The 22,828-nt window shown below is 42.9% G+C and overlaps 1 protein-coding gene across 1 annotated transcript in view; it reads right to left on the bottom strand.

Moving 5' to 3' along the window:
* Positions 1-501: 501 nt before the first annotated feature.
* Positions 502-22,828, bottom strand: part of MTARC2 (mitochondrial amidoxime reducing component 2) — a gene marked incomplete at its 5' end in the record, with an annotated part of 29,750 nt that continues 7,423 nt past the window's right edge. The window contains 6 exons of the mRNA XM_079698030.1: positions 502-537; positions 3,265-3,403; positions 4,107-4,178; positions 4,252-4,313; positions 16,654-16,794; positions 17,781-17,943. Of these exons, the coding sequence (XP_079554156.1) occupies positions 3,277-3,403; positions 4,107-4,178; positions 4,252-4,313; positions 16,654-16,794; positions 17,781-17,943 (565 nt within the window). The 3' untranslated portion in view covers positions 502-537; positions 3,265-3,276. The remainder of the gene's footprint in view (positions 538-3,264; positions 3,404-4,106; positions 4,179-4,251; positions 4,314-16,653; positions 16,795-17,780; positions 17,944-22,828) is intronic.

Raw genomic sequence — 22,828 nt, forward strand, 5'->3', positions numbered from 1 at the left:
CTACCAACCCCAAACTCCCAGTCCATCCCTCTCCCTCCCTGCTCCCCCTTGGCAACCATAAGTATGTTCTCTATGTCTATGAGTCTGTTTCTGTTTTATAGATAGGTTCATTTGTGCCATATTTTAGATTCCACATATAAGTGATATATGGTATTTATCTCTTTCTGACTTACTTCACTTCGTATGATGATCTCTAGTTGTATCCATGTTGCTGCAAATGGCATTATTTTGTCCTTTAGATTTTCTTTATTCATCAATATTAATGTCAGGGATTGGAGAAGTGCAGTAGCTACCATAACATTAATTTTATCGACAATTTTATTTATTTTAAAAGTCTTCATTATCTAAAATCTACATATGTTCTTATTCCCAAATCAGCTCTCATACATTCCTTGCATTAACTCAGAGCATCCGTTAACTCCAAAAGGAGATTCATTTCTACGATGAAGATGGTCACAGGCTGGGTAATAAGAATTTGCCCAGGTGGTGCTGCTGTGGTCATTAAAATCCTGATCAGTGCCTCCGGGATGCTGAAACCTGAAAAAATTGTAAGAATCTCTACTTATCTGGCTGTTTCTCTTACCAGTCATAAATAATTCAAACATGCACAAACCAGCACAGCCAAATAAATAAATAAATAAATAAATAAATAATTTTAATGACATTTTAATAGGTTGGAGGACTATGAAAGTGCTTATGATACCTAGTTTATAATTCATAGATACATATTCATAAGCTCATAGTTCATAGATATACATATATATGTGTGTGTACATATATCTTATGATATGTGGGCAGGGAATGTTGCCTGCCCTTCCAGTAAATGAAAAATGTTGCCACCATTCTGGTTCTATGAGGATCAAGCCATCAGCAACTGCAGAAGCCCAAGGAAGGTGTGCCCTGAGGAGAATTCAGGATGGAGAAAAACAGAAAGCGATCTGTGCTTTGAATACTGGCCCTAGATCATTAAGGTGCATAACTAAGGAATAATTTCAATGAGCCCAGACTCTTGCACCTTCCCATAGGCAGAAAAGCACTAAAATCATTAACTTGAGATGTCTACTCTTTGTGATTAGCTGTCGTCTTTTGAAGTTCGACTACATTTTTTTTTTCCCAGCAAAAAACTCATATATATCCTGGCTTCTCCCTTATCTCTTCAGAGCAGTTCCTCAGAGCTAGCTCAGAGGCTGTCTCCCAGGCTATATCCTCAGTAAAATCCCCCAATAAGACTTAACTCACAACTTTTAGGTGGTGTATTTTTCTTCAGTCGACAGATACATATTTGTATATATATAAATTATATATAATATATATCTGCATTATATATAATATATAATCATACAGATCATGATATAATATAGATCATGGCTACCTTAAACAGACAGAAAACAAACCAAAATAAAATTTACAAATGGTAACAATGGGTGATTTTTTCTTCTACATTTCTGGTGTCTTCTAAATTTGCTGTGATTAACATGAATTGCATTTATAATGGAACAGATAAACTTTTGTATAATTATATTTTAAATGGATTTTTTTTTTTTTTTTTTTTTTTTTTTGCGGTACGCAGGCCTCTCACTGTTGCGGCCTCTCCCGTTGCGGAGCACAGGCTCCGGACGTGCAGGCTCAGCGGCCATGGCTCACGGACCCAGCCGCTCTGCGGCATGTGGGATCCTCCCGGACCGGGGCACGAACCTGTGTCCCCTGCATCAGCAGGCGGACTCTCAACCACTGCACCACCAGTGAAGCCCACGTTGTTATTTTTAAAGCCCAACAGAAATGCCCAGCAGAGAGGAAACCTCTCGGTGCCCTGGGGGGCGGGCAGCAGGGATGACCACGTTCCCCGGATGGGACTCTGAAGGGCTGGCCCTCAGGACACTCATGGAGTAGAAGAATGTCCAGAGCGGAGAAGCAGGACAGAGCCATCGGGAAGCGTTCAGGGTTTGGCAGGGGAGTGGTGATAAAAAACAAAGCTGAAAAGTGATAAAAAACAAAAAAGCTGAAAAGGAGCTTAGGACCAAAGGGCAAACAGCACCCACGTCATGCTGAGCATCTGGACACGCCACACTGCCTCTCCACGCCCATGACCTCCACCCCATTTAAATCATATGCTGTCGCCCCTTCCTGGCCTTTCCCCTCCCCTCTCACCTGCCTCCTGTCCCTTCCACACGTGGCTCTCAGGACGATCTTCCAAACGCACCGTTTTGATCATGATTTGGACTTACACAGTTTCCACAACGACCTCTACCAGCAAACTAACTTTCAAGAACCTATAATAGTCTTCAAGCCTCCTCTTGGTCAGCTGACCTATCTGAGCCTTTGTTTCTTGCCCGTGAAAATGCTGATTATCCCATCTATCTCACAGAGACCCTAGAAGGACTACAAAAGGTAACACATTATCTTAGGCTTTCTAACACAAGGGCTCTGGGAGCTAAGACGATTGGAAACGGCTGAATGTGAGTGAAACACGGGTGTTCCTCACCTCTGTCCACTGCAACACAACAGGATCTGATTTTGAGGAGGTCTGAGACTGAGCAATACAGAGGACCCCTAACTGTTAAGGTACTTCAGAGGCCATTGGGTCCTTCAAATGCAGACAACAGGGGCTTCCCTGATGGCGCAGTGGTTGAGAGTCCGCCTGCCGATGCAGGGGACACGGGTTCGTGCCCCGGTCCAGGAAGATCCCACATGCCGCGGAGCGGCTGGGCCCTGGGCCCGTGAGCCATGGCCGCTGAGCCTGCACGTCCGGAGCCTGCACGTCCGGAGCCTGTGCTCCACAACGGGAGAGTCCACAACAGTGAGAGGCCCGTGTACCACAAAATAATAATAATAATAATACATTTGATAACAAGCATTTGATTTAACAATTTCCCCCAAGTTGACTTTGAATAGTCTATACATATTCCCTTCACTTTTCTATCACAGACACAAAAAATAAATACAGAGCTCTCCAGAACCGCTCACCTTCACTTTCTTATCCCTTCATGATATTCCCTAATGAACTGGGACCCAAACCTGTCTTTCTGCTGGGGCTCCTGCATCCACATTTTATAACTGGATGGGAAAGGGAGGTGGAGGAGGCTGCAAGAATGCCAATTGCTGCGGGGAATAAAAATAAGGGGCATTTTCCAGCTCCAAAGATCAGAAAACAAACTGCCCATTCTCCCAAGAGTTAAAGCAGCAAAACGCAAAAACATCTCAACACAAGAAAATGTGGCCATGGTGTCAAGGCACTGCATTCCAGAAGCAAAGATTGCCCTTTACCTAGTGGATCTGTCACTGTACCATCTGGTACACGGGGTCACCAACTTTCAGGCTTCCATTTTTTTCCACCGAATAATAGATCCCAAAAAGTGGGGATGAATGGTAAATGGGCTTCTCAGAAGGATCACACAGGCGGTAGCTGAAAAGCAAAAATTCACCCTTAGGCACACAGAGGAAATAACCTAAGTGCTCTCAGTGGAATTCAAGTGTTCATTCTCAGGTTCTCTATAAATAAGCAGCAAGCCTGTTCTAAAATGTGGACAGAGAAGTCTTGGCAATTAGTCAAACTGCAAATAATCCTGGTTTTTCTAGAAGTATCCTGAGAGTCTGAACAGTTTTTCTATGGCTTCGTTTTGAGCCCAAAAGAAGAAACTTGTACGTGTTATTTAAAATAAATGCTTTGTTTGCATGTGTACTTCCAGCTTCACAACTCATGGAAATAAATGCCCGTACAATCTCAAAATGGACCTGCCCTGAACTCCAGGCTTCCTCAACAATTCTCATATTCTTGACATTGATTCTATCAAATAAATGTGAGTTGCAACAAAAATAAAATGACTCGAGGTCTTAATTTGGAAATACACATGTAAAGATTATTAAAAATTGATGTGAGAGAGACGAAAATTTCCAAATGTAGGATTATACAATTAAAAATTTGTCCAAAGCACTCGAAGATCCATCTAGAAAAAAAAAAAGAGACAGCCACAAGTACTCACATACATTAAACAACAGACACAAAACAAGCAGAGAGCAGAAAGGTGCCCAGACAGAGCACCTACAGTCACAAGCAGTTCAAAGGATGGGGATAATATAAAAATACACTGGACACGTGGATGTTCTACCTTTTCAGGGTTTCCAGCGGCTCCTTCCTGTTGATCACTCCGGTATCTGGGTCCACCGTGGTCATAATGCACCTGTCACACAATAACAAAGGGTTAGGGGACAGTTAAGAACCGATGAGCATGGCACGCCCCGGAGAGTCCTTACCTGGGACAAGCCAAAACCTTTTTCATTTCTACGTCGCCAATGAAGAGTTCACCCCAGGTGTCCTAGGAGAAAAGGAAAAGGTATTTTTTGAATTAAGGCTTCATCAGTCTTTATAGCAGTTTATTCTTTGGCTGGTCCTATGAAGCTAGCAGAAGAAAGCAGTGCAAGAGGATGCCACGAAGTATTCCCCCAAAAGGACTCAAATGGAGGCAGTGTGCTGGTGAGTCCAGGATCCAGCTCTTGACTTGGTCTCAGAAGCCTGCCCCTTTCAGCACAGCAAAAATAGATCTTCTCTAGGGGGTAGTTTGCCATGAGGACCGTAAACAACTCCAGGTCAAGTTAATGATAAATAATGAGAAGCAGAAAGCTTGCAAGACTGCCCACCCTTTCCTTTCGCTAAGCTACAATGGAAGCCAAGTTACAATCTGATGGTTCTTTGATGAGTGGGACATGACCCAAGAAAAATCAGTTCTGAGACTCATCCATCCAACACCTCCACCTCCGCAGAGCGGCAGCCTGCCCCCGGCTCTGGCCAGTCACGGCCGCCGGCCCTGCTTTGCTTTCCCACCCTTGAACCGTGGTAGGTCCTGCCAACGTCTGCCTCAGGGCTTCCATCAAACCTCACGACTTTGAGGGAGGTACTATTATGGTCCCATTTTTACACAAAGATAAGGAGGCAAAGAGAGATTTAAAAGTTTTCTCAGGGTTGCAGCAGTTAGGTTTGAAAACCTTTCTGATTCTGAAGCAGGACTTTTAACCATCCAGCTTCTAACTACACCCATCTATATATCTATCTACACACACACATACAAACATATATACACACATATATGGAGGTTATACAGCTTACATTATATATACATATACATATTCATATACACACACATATACACATATATATATGAGGAGGGTATGTTACAGGTCTCTCTTGCTACCAGGAAAGCCATCTATCTGCAAAGCTTGAATTTCACAGGACAATTCTTTGTCCAGGCCCCTGGAGGAGAGGCGGGAGGCATCGGGGCTTCACTGGGGCTTCACTCCAGGCTCCATAAACCAACAGTACTTATAGCTAGATGCAAAAAAAAAAAAATAACCCTTGAAAAATTGTTTCCTGATCTCAACCCAAGTGAGGTTTTTGGAGACCATGGGTCTAACGGATTTGGTGAGAAATCAGCCTCCAAATGAGGCAATGAGGCATTTACTCCTCTCACCTGCTGGGCTCACTCCCCCAGGGACAGGAGAGGAGAGCAGTCTGTCCCTGCAGGAGGCAGGCAGAGCAGGGCGTGGGGCCTCTCATGTAACACTTCCCCCTCCACTGATGACCAGGCTCCAGTCATGCTAGGGTCCTCTTTCAGGGATACACTCACATCCCAGGGCCTATAGGGGTGATTCAGCGAAGGCACAAAAGGAAGTCCAGTATCTAACTGGGTCTTCCCAACTCAGAAATCTCCTGCGGGATATGACTGAAGTAAGGAGGTCTCTGTGAACGCCCTGGGCTCCCAACCATCATTTATGAAACAGTTTCTGTGCAGAAATAAACTCCGCATTCCAAACAACCCGTTGAGGAGTGAACTGTGTAACCCTTGTAAAAGGCAAAGCCACATCACGTAAAATGGAATCTCTATAGCCTAGCCGGGACTTTTTACAAGCAATGTTCAAACGCAAAACTGCAAGACAACCATGGTGTCTAGCTAACCTCCTGGAGGAAGGTGGAATATGACCGGTAATAACAGCTCCTGCCTGGGGAAGTGATGGGCCTTGTGGTACCCTGGCCTGGAAGCGGCTAAAACGGCTGGACGCACTTCGCCACACGAGGGCGCTGCGGCCACAGGAACGTGAGCCCATCAGGCAGCCCGGGCCGAACCAAGCCCCCCCTCAGCATTCCAAGTAGCCCCCCACCCCCGCCAACGTTCAATTTCTTTTTACAAGTGCTGAGCAATCGCATATTTCAAAACAACGTTATCTGTGGAACGTCGGCCTCGTAACTGTGATATAAAGCAGGAAGTCTGAAAAGTTCAGTTAGGTTTCCTAGTTTAACAAGACATTTAATCTGCTCTTAACGCTATTACACAGCTGAAGTACCCAGTTTAGAAGAACAAATTACCCGTTTTCATATGAATTGTATGAAGCCCCCCAAATGCCAGTTCTAATTACCTCCTAAAATATTAATCAGTTTATATGATAACATCACCCATCCTTGATCTGATTGTCAGCATTTTGGTGTAAAGCCTTATTTGCAGTAAAAAAAAAAAAATGCACTAAGCATATTAACTTAAATGAAATTATTAATTATGTTATTAGAGAAAATAATAATGCATTTTAAATTATAGAAAAAATAAATTTAAATTAAAGAATATAGGAAGTTAAATTTACCATTACATTCTATTAGACACCCGAGGTGTCTTCCCTAAGCACAGAAACAGCTCCAAGAGCTTACAGCTCCCCCTGCTGGTAAGCAGCCTCTCTGCAGTCTGGCAAAATCCAGGCCATTTAGAGCGAACACAGAAAAAACCATGGAGTTTTTGAGATGGAAGAAGAAAGGAAAGCAAGAAAGAAAGCAGGGAGAAAGGGGAAAGTACTACACATAAAGGGCTCAGCTCTGTGGAAGAATGCTGAGAATTTACTATTAATCTGCAGGCATTTTGTAAACACTAAATTAAGACTACATGGTTTCCTATCACAAGAAGCATCCAGAGAAAGACATAAAAGAAGGGTTTGGAGTCATTGCTGAGGAACACACAGAACAGCACAGGGGAGGATGTCTGTTTATTGGAGACCTTCACTGGAGTGCATATGGGATTGTGCCCAGCAAATCACTAAAGCTACGCCAGGAGATGAATCTCTCTCTCTCTCTCCATATGGCTATATATACATAGCTATATACATATATTTAGAGAGAGGGAATAGCTATATAGAGAGAATATTTATCCATCATTCTCTATGTATGCTATGGTTCTCTCTATATATGTTCTATGATCACATACATATATACTTGTGGCTATACATACACATGTATACATGGATATATACATATATTTGTAGAGAGGAAATAGATATATATCTATATATTCCATCCTTTTCTATGGATATATATATATATATATAGGGAGAGAGAGACAGAGAGAGAGGAGAGCGCCAGGTGGGAATGTAGGCCCAGGTAAGCTCTTGAATAACCAACTAACCATAGACAGACAAGACATTTGAAAGGAAGAAGGAAAGACAGAGGGCAAAAGCCTGAGTGGGTCTGCTGTTCCGTGGTCTACAAAGGAATTCTCCTGAAGAGCACAGATCAGATCAGCAGTTCTAATCAGACTAACAGCTACAGAGCCTTTGGGCACCTATATCTCAGGCCCTGCTCGCCTATGACCACCTGAGCCCTTCCCCTCCCAAATCTCAGATACATGATCGGTGCCTTCCTTCCTCTGCTCCTGATTCGTTAATGGCTACTCCTCAGTTCATTATACTGTGTCATACATACAATTGTTAGAAGAAGTTTTAAGCTATGTTGGGATAATTCAAAGGAATGAATAAGTAAATAAACAAAATTTTTGTCTAGAAATCTTTAAGTAATTTTCCGGCTTGGTATCAATGACTGGACAAGATTACCATAGGCTCAGAAAGTCATCTACTAGAGGCTGGCTATATGCATGCAGACTTACTGTTTGGGCATTAGAAAGGAGGGTGTGAATCTACATTTATTAACGCTGAATAATGTTCAAGATGTTGCTGAGTGAAAAAAGCACACCTAGATATATATACGACATGTAGGATGATTCCATCTATGTAAAACAAATCTGTATAAATACCTGTGTGTATATATTTATAGCAATATATTTGGAAGGCTCCTCAAGTTTAAATAGTATTATTTGCTTTTTATAATAAATTTTTCTTTTATTTTTTTCATTTTACTTTTTATACGAAGCATTATAATCCCAACAACGCATTTTAAAAAATCGTTTTAGTCTAGAAAGTTTCTCAGATCCTTTCTGACAACAAATACATGGTGTCTTATCCAACACCAAAATGCAATTCTTTGACACCAACTGCTGTCCAACAATTTAACTCAATTCTGATACTAACTGCTCTGAGTTAGCACAGACCCCATGGGTTCAGGGCTCAGTCCCTCAAGACTGTCCCACTTCAGACGCCAGCTGCAAGTCCCAAGTCTCCCGTACTTCTGACCAACCAGCTATAAATCAAGGGTTCCCATGACCCCCTCTGAGGTTCCATATTTTGCTAGAAGAGCTCACAGAATTCAGGAAAGTGCTTTACTATTACCAGTTTTTTATAAAGAATACAATTCAGGAACAGTCAAATGGAAGAGATGCACAGGGCAAGGTATGGGGGAAGAGCACAGGCAGAGCTTCTGTGCCGTCCCCAAATGCACCACCCTCCCAGCACCCTGATGTGTTACCCATCAGTGAGGTCTCCAAACCCCAGCATCTAGGTGTTTTATGGTGGTCTCATTACTTAGGCATGATTGATTAAATCATTAAACTCAACCTCCAGCCCCTCTCCCCTGCCTGGAAGTCTGGGGTGTGGCTGAAAGTTCCACACTGTAATCATCTCTTGGTCTTTCTGATGACCAAGCTCCGTCCTGAAGCTATCGACCTGCCTCACCCATCCTGACGCTCACCTCATTACCATAAACTTAGGTGTGATTGAAAGGGGCTTGTTATTAACAAAAAACTTTCCTGTCACCCTTGTCAGTCAGGAAATTCCAAGGGTTTTAGGAGCCGTGCCAGGAACAGGGGACAAAGACCAAATAGATATTTCCCATTACACCGCACAGTTAAGCTGTCTCAACCCAAAATCTGTTTCTCTATTTTTAAGGTACACAAGCAAAATGATATTCTTTAATGTCCTGTTCAAATCTCCCTATAAAGGAACCCCGTGGCATTCTTCCTACAACGAGATCCCTGTACACACACATACCTTGCACTGCGTGCTCCTTTCTCTGTGCTCTAGAGAAACATAACATGGTTATGTTCCCAGTACCACAACCCTTCTCCTACTGAGCCCTACATCCTGCTTCGTCCTGAGACCCTTGCAGGCAGAAACAGTGAGGTCACTTTGGTAATCTTAGCATCCGTCTCAGAGATTAGCACCCAGGAAGCCCTCAATAAATGTTTGTTGCCAACAGGAATGTTCCAGAATCTTGGTTATGATATGAACTTGCAGGAAATGTTTCCTTAGCCAAAGTAAAACTCTACCTCATGGTCAAACTTCCTTCACAGACTGACTAACACTGGATGCCATACTCTGAGAATTACCAACTTACATGAGACGTGACTTTTCACTTACCAGATAAGTAAAGATTATAGACATCGATGCTGGCAGGAGTACTAGAAAAAGGGCATACTTCCACTGAGCTTGTGGGAATATAGATCGGTGCAGGGTTTCTGCAAAGCAATTTGGCAATGTATCTGGAGAGCCTTTAAAGTGCTGATTCAGCATTTCTGAAGAGTAAATTTAGAAATGTAGACAAAGACTGTTTTACAGAGCTGTTCATTATTCATGTAAGGGGAAATGGAAAATAACCTAAATGCCCGATTATACAGGAATGGCTAAATAAGTTATTGCCTATTTCTGTGATGAACTAATATGGAACTATGAAAACTATGCTGATGAGGAATTTGGAAAGATAGAGATGTGTTTGCCATATACCATTAAGTGAAAATGGTGGCATTCAAAATTATCTATACAATATCATACAAACAATATTGGAAACACAATAAAATGTTATTGCTGGCTACTTTTTGACAGTAGGAGGGTGAGGGATTTTTATTCCTTTAAATTTTTCTGTATTTTTCTAACGGTATACAGAGGATGTGGTACTTTAGAAAATTACTTTTATAATCAGAAAAAAATTAGCTGTATCTTAAAAAGATTCTTGAATGAAATCATTAAGATGCTTTCTACTTCTCTGCAGCCCTGGTTCCAGATGTCCTCAAGGCTTTCTCCTGACCCCGTGTTTGAGCAACGCTGCGCAGAGAAGTAAATCACTTCATCCTCACATCCTACAGAATTACGGGAGATACATTTCTGTTAACCTAAATGCATAATAAATGTGCCAGGAGGAATTTGCCCTTTGGAGGCACTTGGACTTGGAAAATCCAGGCAGAAGGGAAGGACTTCCCAAAGCTGGATAAAGCCAGCAAAGCTAGCTTCTGTTCCCTGGAGGGGTCACCTATTTTCAGAGCACCAGTAACAGGCTACAAAAAAGGAAAGAAGAGACCTTGGGATGTGGCTCTTTCTCTCTCTCTGATGTGTATTCATGGAGAGATACTTTGCGGGGCTGATGTGGCTGCTCGTGTCCCATCCACACACCAGGCTCCTCTCAGGGAGGTTAGAGTCCTGAGGATTCCAGTGCTTCATGGACAGTAAGAGATCCTAGTCTCCCCTTGGGGTTCAGCTTCTGACTGAGATGCTGGGGGCCCCACACCCACCAACAGCAGAGTCTGGGAGAGGCAGCCACCATCCCCGATTCCCAAAGGCAGCAGCCTGGGTTACTATTCAGCATCTGGGTCCAGGTGTGTGAATCACAGCCTTCTGGAGGACATGGAGGGAAAGGGTTGGGTGTATGGTGGGGGGGTCCATCCGATGACTCCTACCCGCCTCTACAATACCTTCTCTGCTTCAACATCTGTATTCGATGGGCTCATCTCTAGGGTTGTTTTGTAAAGCATATGGCCATTCCTTACTCGTGATGTTCAGATGTGTATGTCTGTGCCATCATACCTGCTCAAAGGGAATAACCATGTACTATTGTCATCGAAGGCTTTTATTTCCTCCTTGATCTGAAAAATAACATACTTAGAGGTGGGTAGGATATGATGAACAAAATTCAATGGTCAAATCTCTGCCCCTTGTTGAATTCAGTTCAACAAGATCTTACATACTCAAGAGCTTGTGCATTCAGGACCAAGGATAAATGAGAAAAAGCACAGTGAGGCATGTCTTGAGAAATAGACCTCATGCAATTGTTAGGAAGATCAAAATGTGTTTGTTAACTTACTTTTTTTAAAAAGTTGGAATATAGTATGTGCAACATTAGTGTTTGTTTTAAAAAAAGCCAGCTAACATATATCCAGAAAAACTCTAATTAGAAAAGATACATGTACCCCAATGTTCAGAGCAGCACTATTCACGGTAGCCAAGACAAGGAAACAACCTAAGTGTCCATTGACAAATGAATGGATAAAGAAGATGTGATACATATATGCAATGGAATATTACTCAGCCATGAAAACAAATGAAATAATGCCATCTGCAACAACATGAATGGACCTGGAGATTATCATGGTTAAGTGAAGTAAGTCAGACAGAGAAAGACAAATATCATACGATATCACTTAAATGTGGAATCTAAAATATGATACAAATGGACTTATTTACAAAACAGAAATAAGCTCACAGACATAGAAAACAAACTTATGATTACCAAAGGGGAAAGGGAGGGAGGGATAAATTAGGAATTTGGGATTAACAGATACACACTACTATGTATAAAATAGATAAAAAACAGGTCCTACTGTAGAGCACAGGGGACTATATTCAATATCTTATAATAAACTATAATGGAAAAGAACATAAAAAGAATATATATATACATATATATGTGTATAACTGAATCACTTTGCTGTACACCAGAAACTAACACAACATTGTAAATCAATTATACTTCAATAAAAAAAGCCAACAAAAGAGGTCATGTCAGGGAGGGGGTCTGAGAGACCTTTGTGATAAAGTGCCTTTTTGACCACACACACACACACACACACACACACTCACATTAACAGAGAGAAGAAAAAGGCAACAGGAATTGTACAGCTCTAGGGCTGCAAAGAACCTTTAAAATCCTTTAGTAAAACTTGCCCACTTTAAGATCAGAAAATGATGCTCAAGGAGGTTAAGGTCAAGCTCACAGAGACAGAAGGACCACGCGGCCCTCCTGGTCTCCAGCCAGGAGTCAGACATATCTGATTATCACCTTGCTCCCAAGGAAAACCTCAGGCCAGAGGGTCTCTGCCCTGGCTCAAGCCAGAGTCACCAGGGGGCTTTAAAAAGCTCCTCTGCCCAGACTGCAACTGGGACCCGGGATGGGTATTGTTCCAGTGTGGGAACAACATGATCTCTACGCATTCTCTCCCACTCTAAGTCCACTTGTCTTCCTGCCGCGGGCTTTCAGGTGTGGTGCATGTACTGCGTGGAGGCAGTGATGGAAAGGGCTCTGTGAGGCTGTACAGAAAGAAGCCCAAAGAAGCGTCCTCCAATTTGTCCTTGATATGAGAGGGGCCGAAGTTCTCTAGGGTTTGGCTTCACATGCTTCTCTTCTCTCTTTCTCAGCCCCTAAAAGTCTCTGTGGCAAATATTTTGAGTTACTGAGATGGAAACAAAAAAAGCAAACGTATAAGGAGATCTCCTTAAGTAAAGGCACTAACTTCGTTGGCAAATTCTCCAGGAATGTGACTGTATTACTGCCCCCTCCACCCAGGACTCCTGTCTCCCATGTGCTCATCATGTTAGCTTTTCTAAATCAGGACTAATTCACCTGAGGTCCTTGCTTGAGGCTCCTATCAAAGTGGGGATGTCAGAAAAGCTCTCCAGATGAAAATGGGACCCCTTACTTGAAAGGCATGCCATAAAGGGATGAGGGGAGCCCCTGCAGTCCACCACATGCGTACAACACCGAGAGTAAACCCTAAGGTCAACTATGGACTTTGGGTGATTATGATGTCAGTATAGGTCCATCCTTGGTAAAAAAAAAAAAAAATGTATCTCTTTAGTGAGTGATGTTGATCATGGGGGAGGCTACACGTGTGAGGGCAGGGTGTATATGGGAAATGGTCAACTAAAGATAAGAAGCATTGATCAATTTTATTACTTTCAAACTTGATTGCTCTACGTTCCCAGAATTCAAACACACTTACACTAGACCAAAGGAAGCCGCTTTTTAAAGTCTGTTTGATATTCTGAGTTACATGGTAAAAGTACAAAGTGCTTTGGGTCACAAAGAGTAAATGTTGCACAATGAATCCTCTTATCACTCTATGATCCTGCAATAGATAATGGCCTGAATTTTTGTACCATGCTTAGGTTTGCTATATTTTTTATTATTAAATGGTCTATGAAATATTTATCTGCATTATCATTTTACATTAATATTTAACAGAGTCCCACTGATTGGAAGGGTTATAGTTGTGTGATGATGCCAGGTAGACAGGTTAACTCATCAGGCCCTTAACTCTTTGTCTCCTTAAGTTAAGGGAGAATAAATCAGCAATATTAGCATCATTTTATAGTAAAGATTTTTTAATGTGCATTTCCAGAGGACTCTTCTATTCAAATAAGAGTAGCCTATCTTATGTACTATTTCCGTAAGCCCATCCATCACAATGCGGGACTAAAACAACAAACGGACTTGGGAGCACAAGGTCACTTAACATTAAAAAAAAAAGACCCCACCCACTCAAATTGCCTAAGAGAATACGGTTAGGTTTACATCAGCTTTAGGTTCAGTTTAACAAGTTAGACGTGAGCAAAAATTCTTAGTTGACAAGTTACAGAAAAGCAAAAATTCTTTAGCCGGGAATGGGATTATCTTTTCTTCTTATTCCTCTGGTTCAAGATCTTAAACTAAAATTATTATCTTCAGTGGAGACAAATCAAGAAAAATTGTATTCCCTAAAAGAAAGTTTCTCAGAAAAGAATGGGCCAGTTATAGGAGTCCTGTGCAAGAATTTTTGCTTCCTGGACTAATTTCTAATCAGTCTTTAGTAACTTGCATTATTAACACTGAGTCTAATTTCATTCGGTGTTTAACAAGTGTCTAATGACTCCATACTTCTGTACCCTCTGTTTATCAGCGTGGGAAAAGAGAACAGGGGAGAAATAGGTGGGTTTACTGGGAATTTCACTAATGAGGCTTGAGCCTCAAGCCCCAGACCGTTTCGAGACCCTGCACTTAATTTTGGTTTTGATATTTTCTTTTCTTAAAGAGCACCCTCAAATTTTATCCACTTCAGGTCACACCAAATCTAGATTATTCCTGGGGAGAAATCAAGTCTCTTCTCTCAAGGAGCTGATGGTCTGAGAATGTCAGCGCCCCTTTTTCTCCCACCCCCTCCGTAACACTTGCCTCCTCACCTCTCCTAAATCAATGCTTCCTCAGGCACTGTTTGCACAAGATTCACCTAGGATGGTGCTGCTGACACAGTCACAGGCATATCACGATTCTGATGCAGGTTTCAGGTAAGTCCTGCTAATCTCCCTCTGGGGATGAAACATGGCACTGATATTTCTGCCTCAGTTTCCCTAACGTTCCATGCACTTTCTAGGGAGTGGCCAGAGTCATATCATGCAAATCATAATACCATGCAATTCGGCAATATTTCTTGGATGAATGCAAACAATAATTAGTTCCTCATTCAAAATTATGAGCACAGTATAAAGTCCAAACTCCTCGGCGTGCTGGCCTTCAGGCAGCTCCAGGTCCACCCTCCTTCTGCGGCTTCTCCTTTACCCCCAGTGTCCCTATGATTCTGAAATGCTCCCAGGCACCCTTAATGTAATGGCCTGTCGTGCTTTTAGGCCTCCCAACTGGTGGCCTCCTTTACCCACCATGACCCTCACTCCCCCTCGTCAGCACACACAGCTACGCAGCATGGCTTCTGGGTAGCTTGATTTGACCCCTCTCTGACCCCACACTCCCCTTCTCCAGGCAGATTTAGGCATCCCTACTTCTAAGCATCCTTGGCACCTGCTGAGCATGTGCTTTAAAGTACTCCTCACGCTGGGCTGTCATTGCCTCCTGGCCATTCTTCTCCTGTTGGGAAATTCTGAAGGGCAGGATCTGTATCTTTTTATCTCTGTATCCAGGGCTCTTATTATGGACCACAGCGCCCGGCCCATGAGAGATGATCAATTAAAAAACATTTTTTTTAAATGTGGAGCAGGGGCTTCCCTGGTGGCGCAGTGGTTGAGAGTCCTCCTGCCGATGCAGGAGACGCGGGTTCGTGCCCCGGTCCGGGAAGATCCCACATGCCGCGGAGCGGCTGGGCCCGTGAGCCATGGCCGCTGAGCCTGCGCGTCCGGAGCCTGTGCTCCGCAACGGGAGAGGCCACAACAGTGAGAGGCCCGCGTACCGCCAAAAAAAAAAATGTAGAGAGGAATTAAAGAAATTAGATAACAAACAACAGGATAATATCAACAAGTAGACAGCTTCTGAATACATTGCTATTTTTTTCATTATCAAGTAATATGAAGTACCTCCATGTGCACGGATTTATACTAGCTTCCATGCAAAGGTTTACCCTAAAAGGCAAACTTTACCAGCAAATAGGGGCACATTTCACTCACACACAAAAAGTGTGGTCACCCAAGCGAGCAAAGAATTGTTAAGGTATTCAAGAGCCTCTCCCCTCAGAGTTAACTGCTTGGAATCTCTAGACTAGAGCCATGACCTCTGCTCCTCAGAAGCTGGAGTTGCAAGTCTTGAGTTCTCATCCAAAGCCACCACTTCCACGCCTAACAAGTTGTGTAACACCTGCAAGCTTCTGTTTCCTTATTAAAAAGGAGAAAATAGTACAGACTTCACAGACTGTAGGCTTTGATCCTATGGATCGAATTAAGTAATTTGCATGAAGCCATTCATTGGTTCTGTGCCTGACACCCAGTAAACACCCAGCAAATGGTATTTGTTGTTGTTATTTCCAGCGCTAACAAAGTTGAGCTGACTCCCAATGTTTAATATGATTCCTCGTCCTTCTTATTACAGAGCAACACCCGGCTATATGTATTTTTGGTACAGATCGCAGGTTACAACTGGGTTCTGATGTGGCTGTCCTTTTACGGCTACAAGGGGCTGAGTCTTTGGAGGGTGGAAATTTCTAGTTTCAACTACATAGGGGAGTATATGGGTCCTCTGGGAGAGACCTCAGGCCAAGCATGGAATGTCCCCAGATCCTGGTTCACAGGCAGATCTCCTATATCCTCCTGGGGCTCCACTTTGGGGTCTGGGGCTTCCAGAAGTCTCAAATCTTTGAGCATCCCTGGATGCTACAGGAAAGGGAGAGATGGCTGTTCTCTTCATCTTTTTTTTTTTTTTTTTTCCCATTAGTTACCCTGAGCTATGATTAGACATTCTAGCCTTGTCCCAGACTTGCTACAATTTGGAGTTGCCTTTGCTTACTTTGGGGCCTGAGCACTGAAGAGAGTGAACAGCAGCCCCCCTGAGGCCAGCGAGGTGACGGCAGCAGTAATAAGTGAACAACTCCACACAAGGCAAAGGTGATCCTTGGAGGAGGAGAGCCTCCCCAGCTGCCAACCTCAGAGGGTCTGACTTGGCACTGCCTAAGGAGCACATCTGGGCATCAAGCATAAAAGCAGCAAGCCACTTACCTCCTCAAAAGCATTGTTGCCTGCCACCACGATATTTGGCCTGAAATTGTCGATTTTCACTTTCTTCTCCAGCCTGGTATTCAGATCTGCCACGGAGGCTTCTGAGAGGATCATGAGGGGGCTGCAGTCCGGGTAGGCCACCTGTGCCAAGGACACAGCATGATCATGCCTCGCTGCCCATGGAACGGCTCAGACCAACTGCACAACTAAGCAAAATCCAGAAGCAAAACTACCTGAGTGCAGAAGGGGAAAGTGGTCTTCAGGAAGGATAGGTGACACTGAGGGCTTGGAAACGGCCAAGTCAGGGTTCCTGTCCACCCTGGACGCAGGTGGGGCTCCCCATCCACACACAGAAGGCAGCAGCCAGGCTCAGGTCCAGGGTTTCCCTCCAGTCACATCTCTTTTTCTTCCCTCAGGCGCCCAGCAGTGAGCCCCTTGTCACATCCTCAACACCACCGGACAGGGCAAGGGTCTCCTGCCAATCAGCTATACTCTAGCCAGGATTTCCTTCAGCAGCACCATTCACTCACATGCATTTATTAAGCACCCACTGTATATTAGGCACTGTCCTAGGTGGGGAAATAGCAGTGAACACAGCAGATAAAACCCCCTGCATTCAAGGAACTTTTCGTTCAGGGATCATGAGGAGAGACTCCCCGAGGTGCATTTTGAACCTCATCTCACTGCAGAATGAAAGGCTTTGGTTTGGGGGCTGTAGCTGACACAGGAGGAGGTGACTTCTCAGCCCCGGAAACAACCACACCCCACTGGCTGTGAAGGGAGGACTTGGAGAAAGTCTGCTTCTGTGCTTTTAGGAAACCTGAATTTTGTCCCAATCAAACTTCACTGTTGCCTCCCAGCCCATCCTCTCCTGAGTCCCCATCTCCCCGGGAGTCACCCCTGGCTTCTCCCCGCACAGTTCCTCCCATACTCCATCCTCCGTGCATCCTGGAGAGTCCACCAGGCTCTCAGCCACTTCCCTCTCCATCCCTGATACCTGCCGAGGGAGCACCCTCAGTACCACTCCCCTGGACCATCACTACCCTTTCCTAACTGAGGCCCCAAGAGGGGCTCTCTGTGGGCCCAGAAGGAAGCCAGAAGTAAAGGGCAGCTCTCTGCAAGCTCACCTGGTAATTCTGGCCAACAGAAGGGAAAATTTTGCTTGATGGTCTTCCCTTCATGTTCTTTTCAAACTGAACCAGCCTGAAAGCTTCTGTTTTCAAGAAGTTGGTGAACCACAGAGCAGCCTCATCACCACAGTCCCTGCCCTGGATGTCAAGACCAAACACCCTGGAAGGGTCACAGAGAGCAGTGGGGTTACTTTCTTCATCAAGACACTGAGGGATGGGGTCAAGAGGGAACAGCTGTGCTGCTGGGATCTGACTCTCCCAGAAGACCAGTAAGTGGTCTGTGGGCCAAAGCTGGGCAGAAACAGAGGGGGAGGGAGCAGGGAAGAGCTTGTCAAACCCTAATAGGCTCGTAACTCACACAGATCTCGTTGAAATGCAGATTCTGGTTCAGGCTTTTTTCTTTTTTTTAAGTTGAAATATAGTTGATTGATAATATTGTGTTAGTTTCAGATGTACAGCAAGTGATTCCATTTTATATATTTTTTTTTTCAGATTATTTTCCATTATAGTTTATACAATTTTTTTTTTAAGATTTATTTATTATTTATTTATTTAAGTAATTTTTTTATTTTTGGCTGCGTCGGGTCTTAGTTGCGTGGTGGTGCGCGGGCTCCTCTCTAGTTGTGGCGCACGGGTTTTCTCTTCTCTAGTGGTGGCACGCAGGTTCCAGCACGTGTGAGCTCAGTAGTTGTGGCACGTGGACTTAGTTGCCCTGTGGCATGTGGGATCTTAGTTCCCTGACCGGGAATCGAACCCGAGTTCCCTGAATTGTAAGGCGGATTCTTTACCACTGGACCACCAGGGAAGTCCCTATACAAGATATTGAATATAGTTCCCTATGCTGTACAGTAAATCCTTGTTGCTTATCGATTTTATGTACCGTAGTTTGTATCTATTAATCCCACGCTCCTAATTTTTCCCTCTCCCCCTCACTTTCCCCTTTGGTAACAATGTTTGTTTTCTATGTCTGTGAATCTCTTTCTGCTTTGTATATAGGCTCCTTTGTATTATTTTTTAGAGTTCACACATATGTGTTAGCATATAATATTTGTCTTTCTCTGTCTTACTCCACTTAGTATGATATTCTCTAGGTCTGTCCATGTTTTTTATAAGTTTAATTTGTTATGAATGATTAAATTTCCATTGAATTATAAATATTAACATTTAAAATAAAATTATATCATAATTTATATATTATGTCTTAATATTATAAATATATATAAATTATATTAAATAAAATAAAATTATGCTTTTAAAAGCACGCAATGGAATCCAAATGCCAGGCTAGTTTGATATCTATTTTTAAAAACAATCTATTTTTTAAAATAAACGATTAAGGGCTTCTTTTATGGTCCACATTTTAAAAATTATTTTTAACTTTTTTCCCAGTTTTATTGAGACATAATTGACATACATAAGTTTAGGGTGTAAAGCATAATGACTTGACTTACATATATTGTGAAATGATTACAAGTTTAGTTAGCAGTCATCATCTCATATTTTTTTTAAGTTTTTTTTTCCTTATAATGAGAACTCTAAGGATCCACTGTGTTAATAGATGGAATGGAAGAAGTTGAGTTATAATAATTTCACTCATCCTTTGAACCCTTCTGTGATCTTTGGCACTTAATAATCATTCATCAAAAAGTGTTTTTTAATAATTTATCAGAAAATTTGATTAGAGGCTCCTTAATTTTAGCGTAAGACAAAGACTTTGAACCACTGTCTTGTAGAATGACTTTACCCCATCACTGGAGACATTCTCCTTTATCAACACCAGTATATTTTATTGTTTGGGCCCCATAGGTTTTCCCCTCTCAGAGCAGTGCTCCCTACTAAGACATGGGGTGTGCAAGCCTTTCATCTGTACAAAGGGGAGGTGGAGAGAACTTGCCCCCTGCAGCTAAGATCACTGTTGGAGGGAGAACCTATGGGATTTGAGGATCTGGAAATTGATTCCCTTACCCGCCCTCCGGTACCACAGGAAGTGTTTGCACCTCTCTGTGTGAGTGCTGCTCCCAGCTTGAAGGCTCCTGGGGTGATGTATGTGAGGGAATCCAAGGTGGACTATGAGAGGCTCAGGAGTCAACCCTGTGCTCCCCGAGGACCACAGTCCTGGTCTGACTGCTACACATGCCTCATTCTCTGACAACCTACTGTCAAATCTCCGTGCTGTTCTGATGTTTCTTAGCCTTTTCCTTCTCTCTAAACCCCCTTCTTGGAGCTGCTGTTTGGCCTCGGTCTCCCTGCCGTCTCATGGTCCTCTCTCTCAGAGCCTTCAGCTTTTCCCCTAAAACGCTCCTCAACCAACCAGTCTACTGTTTCACACAGATCTGATTCCACCGTTCATCAGCTCCTTAAGTATCTGTTCCTGGACTGAGCACTTCTCTCAACCCCTTCACCACAGCCCTCGTGTATAAGTGCACACACTTCTACCCTCAGCTTCCATCCACTCAGATAAGCTTAGTGTGGGCACTTTGAAAAGTAGAAAGCACCCAGTGGGGCAAGGGAAAACTGATTATCCAGTGCCCCTTCCCACTCCTGAAACTTATCCCTCCCCTAATCCTTCCTCTCTCCCACCCCTGCAGCAGACTCTATCCCTCTGCCATTCCACCTTCTTCAATTCTCTCAGAATTTGGGAATTCCCGAGCAGTCCAGTGGTTAGGACTCAGCACTTTCACTGTCGTGGGCCCAGGTTCGATCCCTGGTCAGGGAACTAAGATGTCATAAGCCATGCGATGTGGCCAAAAAAGAAAAAAAAAGTTCTCTCAGAATTTTATGCAAAGTCTACTTTCTTCCACATTCTGATACAAAATGTTCCATCATCAACACCCCATAGAAAAAAACTGAATCTCCATGTGTGAGTACACTAGAACTAGCATTAGTTAGTAATCTACTAATTCATAAAGCAAAATAACTTACTAAAAATACTTAAGAAGACATAAAAGCTTGAATGGATTTTTATAAAGAAAATCCAGGCAGTTTCACTGGAAATTTCCACCACTTATCAGAGAACAAATACTACCAAAGTTAAACAGAAAAAAAATTTTTAATTGTCATCTAAAATAGGAACAAAAAGTTAAGATGTCTAGGACTAAATCTAACAAAAGATGTACAATTCTATTATAGAGAAAATTATAAAAAAAGTTTTAATTTTTGAATTTTATTTTATTTTTTTATACAGCAGGTTCTTATTAGTTATCTATTTTATACATATTAGTGTATATATGTCAATCCCAATCGCCCAATTCATCCAACCACCACCCTAGCCCGCCCCGCTTTCCCCTTTGGTGTCCATACGTTTGTTCTCTACATCTGTGTCTCCATTTCTGTCTTGCAAACCGGTTCATGGGTACCATATTTCTAGATTCCACATATATGCATTAATATTTGATATTTGTTTTCCTCTTTCTGACTTACTTCACTCTGTATGACACTCTCTAGGTCCATCCACATCTCTACAAATGACCCAATTTCATTCCTTTTTATGGCTGAGTAATATTCCATTGTATATATGTACCACATCTTCTTTATCCATTCATCTGTAGATGAGCATTTAGGTTGCTTCCATGACCTGGCTATTGTAAATAGTGCTGCAATGAAGATTGGGGTGCATGCATCTTTTTGAATTTTGGTTTTCTCTGGGTATATGCCCAGTAGTGGGATTGCTGGGTCATATGGTAATTCTATTTTTAGTTTTTTAAGGAACCTCCATACTGTTCTCCATAGTGGCTGTATCAATTTACATTCCCACCAACAGTGTAAGAGGAATTTGCACTTTTCTCCACACCCTCTCCAGCATTTGTTGTCTGTAGATTTTTGGATGATGCCCATTCCAACCCATGTGAGGTGATACCTCATTGTAGTTTTGATCTGCATTTCTCTAATAATTAGTGATGTTGAGCAGCTTTTCATGGGCCTCTTGGCCATCTGTATGTTTTCTTTGGAGAAATGTCTATTTAGATCTCTGCCCATTTTTTGATTGGGTATAAAACTTTTTAAAGAAGTAAAATAAGATATAAATAAGTGGGTAGGGGCTTCCCTGGTGGTGCAGTGGTTAAGAATCCACCTGCCAATGCAGGGGACACGGGTTCATTCCCTGGTCCGGGAAGATCCCACATGCCGTGGAGCAACTAAGCCCATGCACCACAAATACTGAGCCTGTGTTCTAGAGCCCGCAAGCCCCAACTACTGAACCTGCATGCTACAGCTACTAAAGCCTGCACATCCAGAGCCCATGCTCTGCAACAAGAGAAGCTACCGCAATGAGCAGCCCGCACACCGCAACAAAGAGTAACCCCCACTCACTGCAACTAGAGAAAGCCCATGCACAGCAACGAAGACACAACACAGCCAAAATAAATAAATTTAATAAATTTAAAAGTTCCTGTCTGAAACAGTTTAAGGTAAAAACTTGTAATTGTGTGAGCCACTTCTATCTGACACTAAGATGTTTCTTCCTAACAAGCTGAAAACGGTTTCAATAAAAAGCATGAAAAAAAAAAAGAGAAACGAAAAGCCTACAATTCAGTAAATTAGTCATTAAAAAAAAAAGATATAAATAGAGACATCGCTGGTGGCGCCATGGATAAGAATCCAACTGCAAATGTGGGGGACATGGGTTCGATTCCTGGTCTGGGAAGATCCCACATGCCATGGAGCAACTAAACCCATGAATCACAAATACTGAGTCTGCGCTCTAGAGCCCGTGAACCACAACTACTGAACGTGCATGCTACAGCTACTGAAGCCTGCACACCCAGAGGCCATGCTCCGCAACAAGAGAAGCCACCACAATGAGAAGCCCACATATCACAACAAAGAGTAGCCCCCGCTTGCCACAACTAGAGAAAGCCTGCGCGCAGCAACGAAGACCCAATGCAGCCAAATAAATAAATAAATAAATGGGGAAAAAACAGATATAAATAAGTGGGGAAAGATAACACGTTCATGGATGGGGGGCTCTATGCCACAAAGATGATATTAACTATGTAAGCACTAACATTTATTTAAGTGCCTGAGATGAATCAGGCACAGTCAAAATA

This window comes from Hyperoodon ampullatus (genome assembly GCF_949752795.1).
Source record: "Hyperoodon ampullatus genome assembly, chromosome: 2".
NCBI lineage: Eukaryota > Metazoa > Chordata > Mammalia > Artiodactyla > Ziphiidae > Hyperoodon > Hyperoodon ampullatus.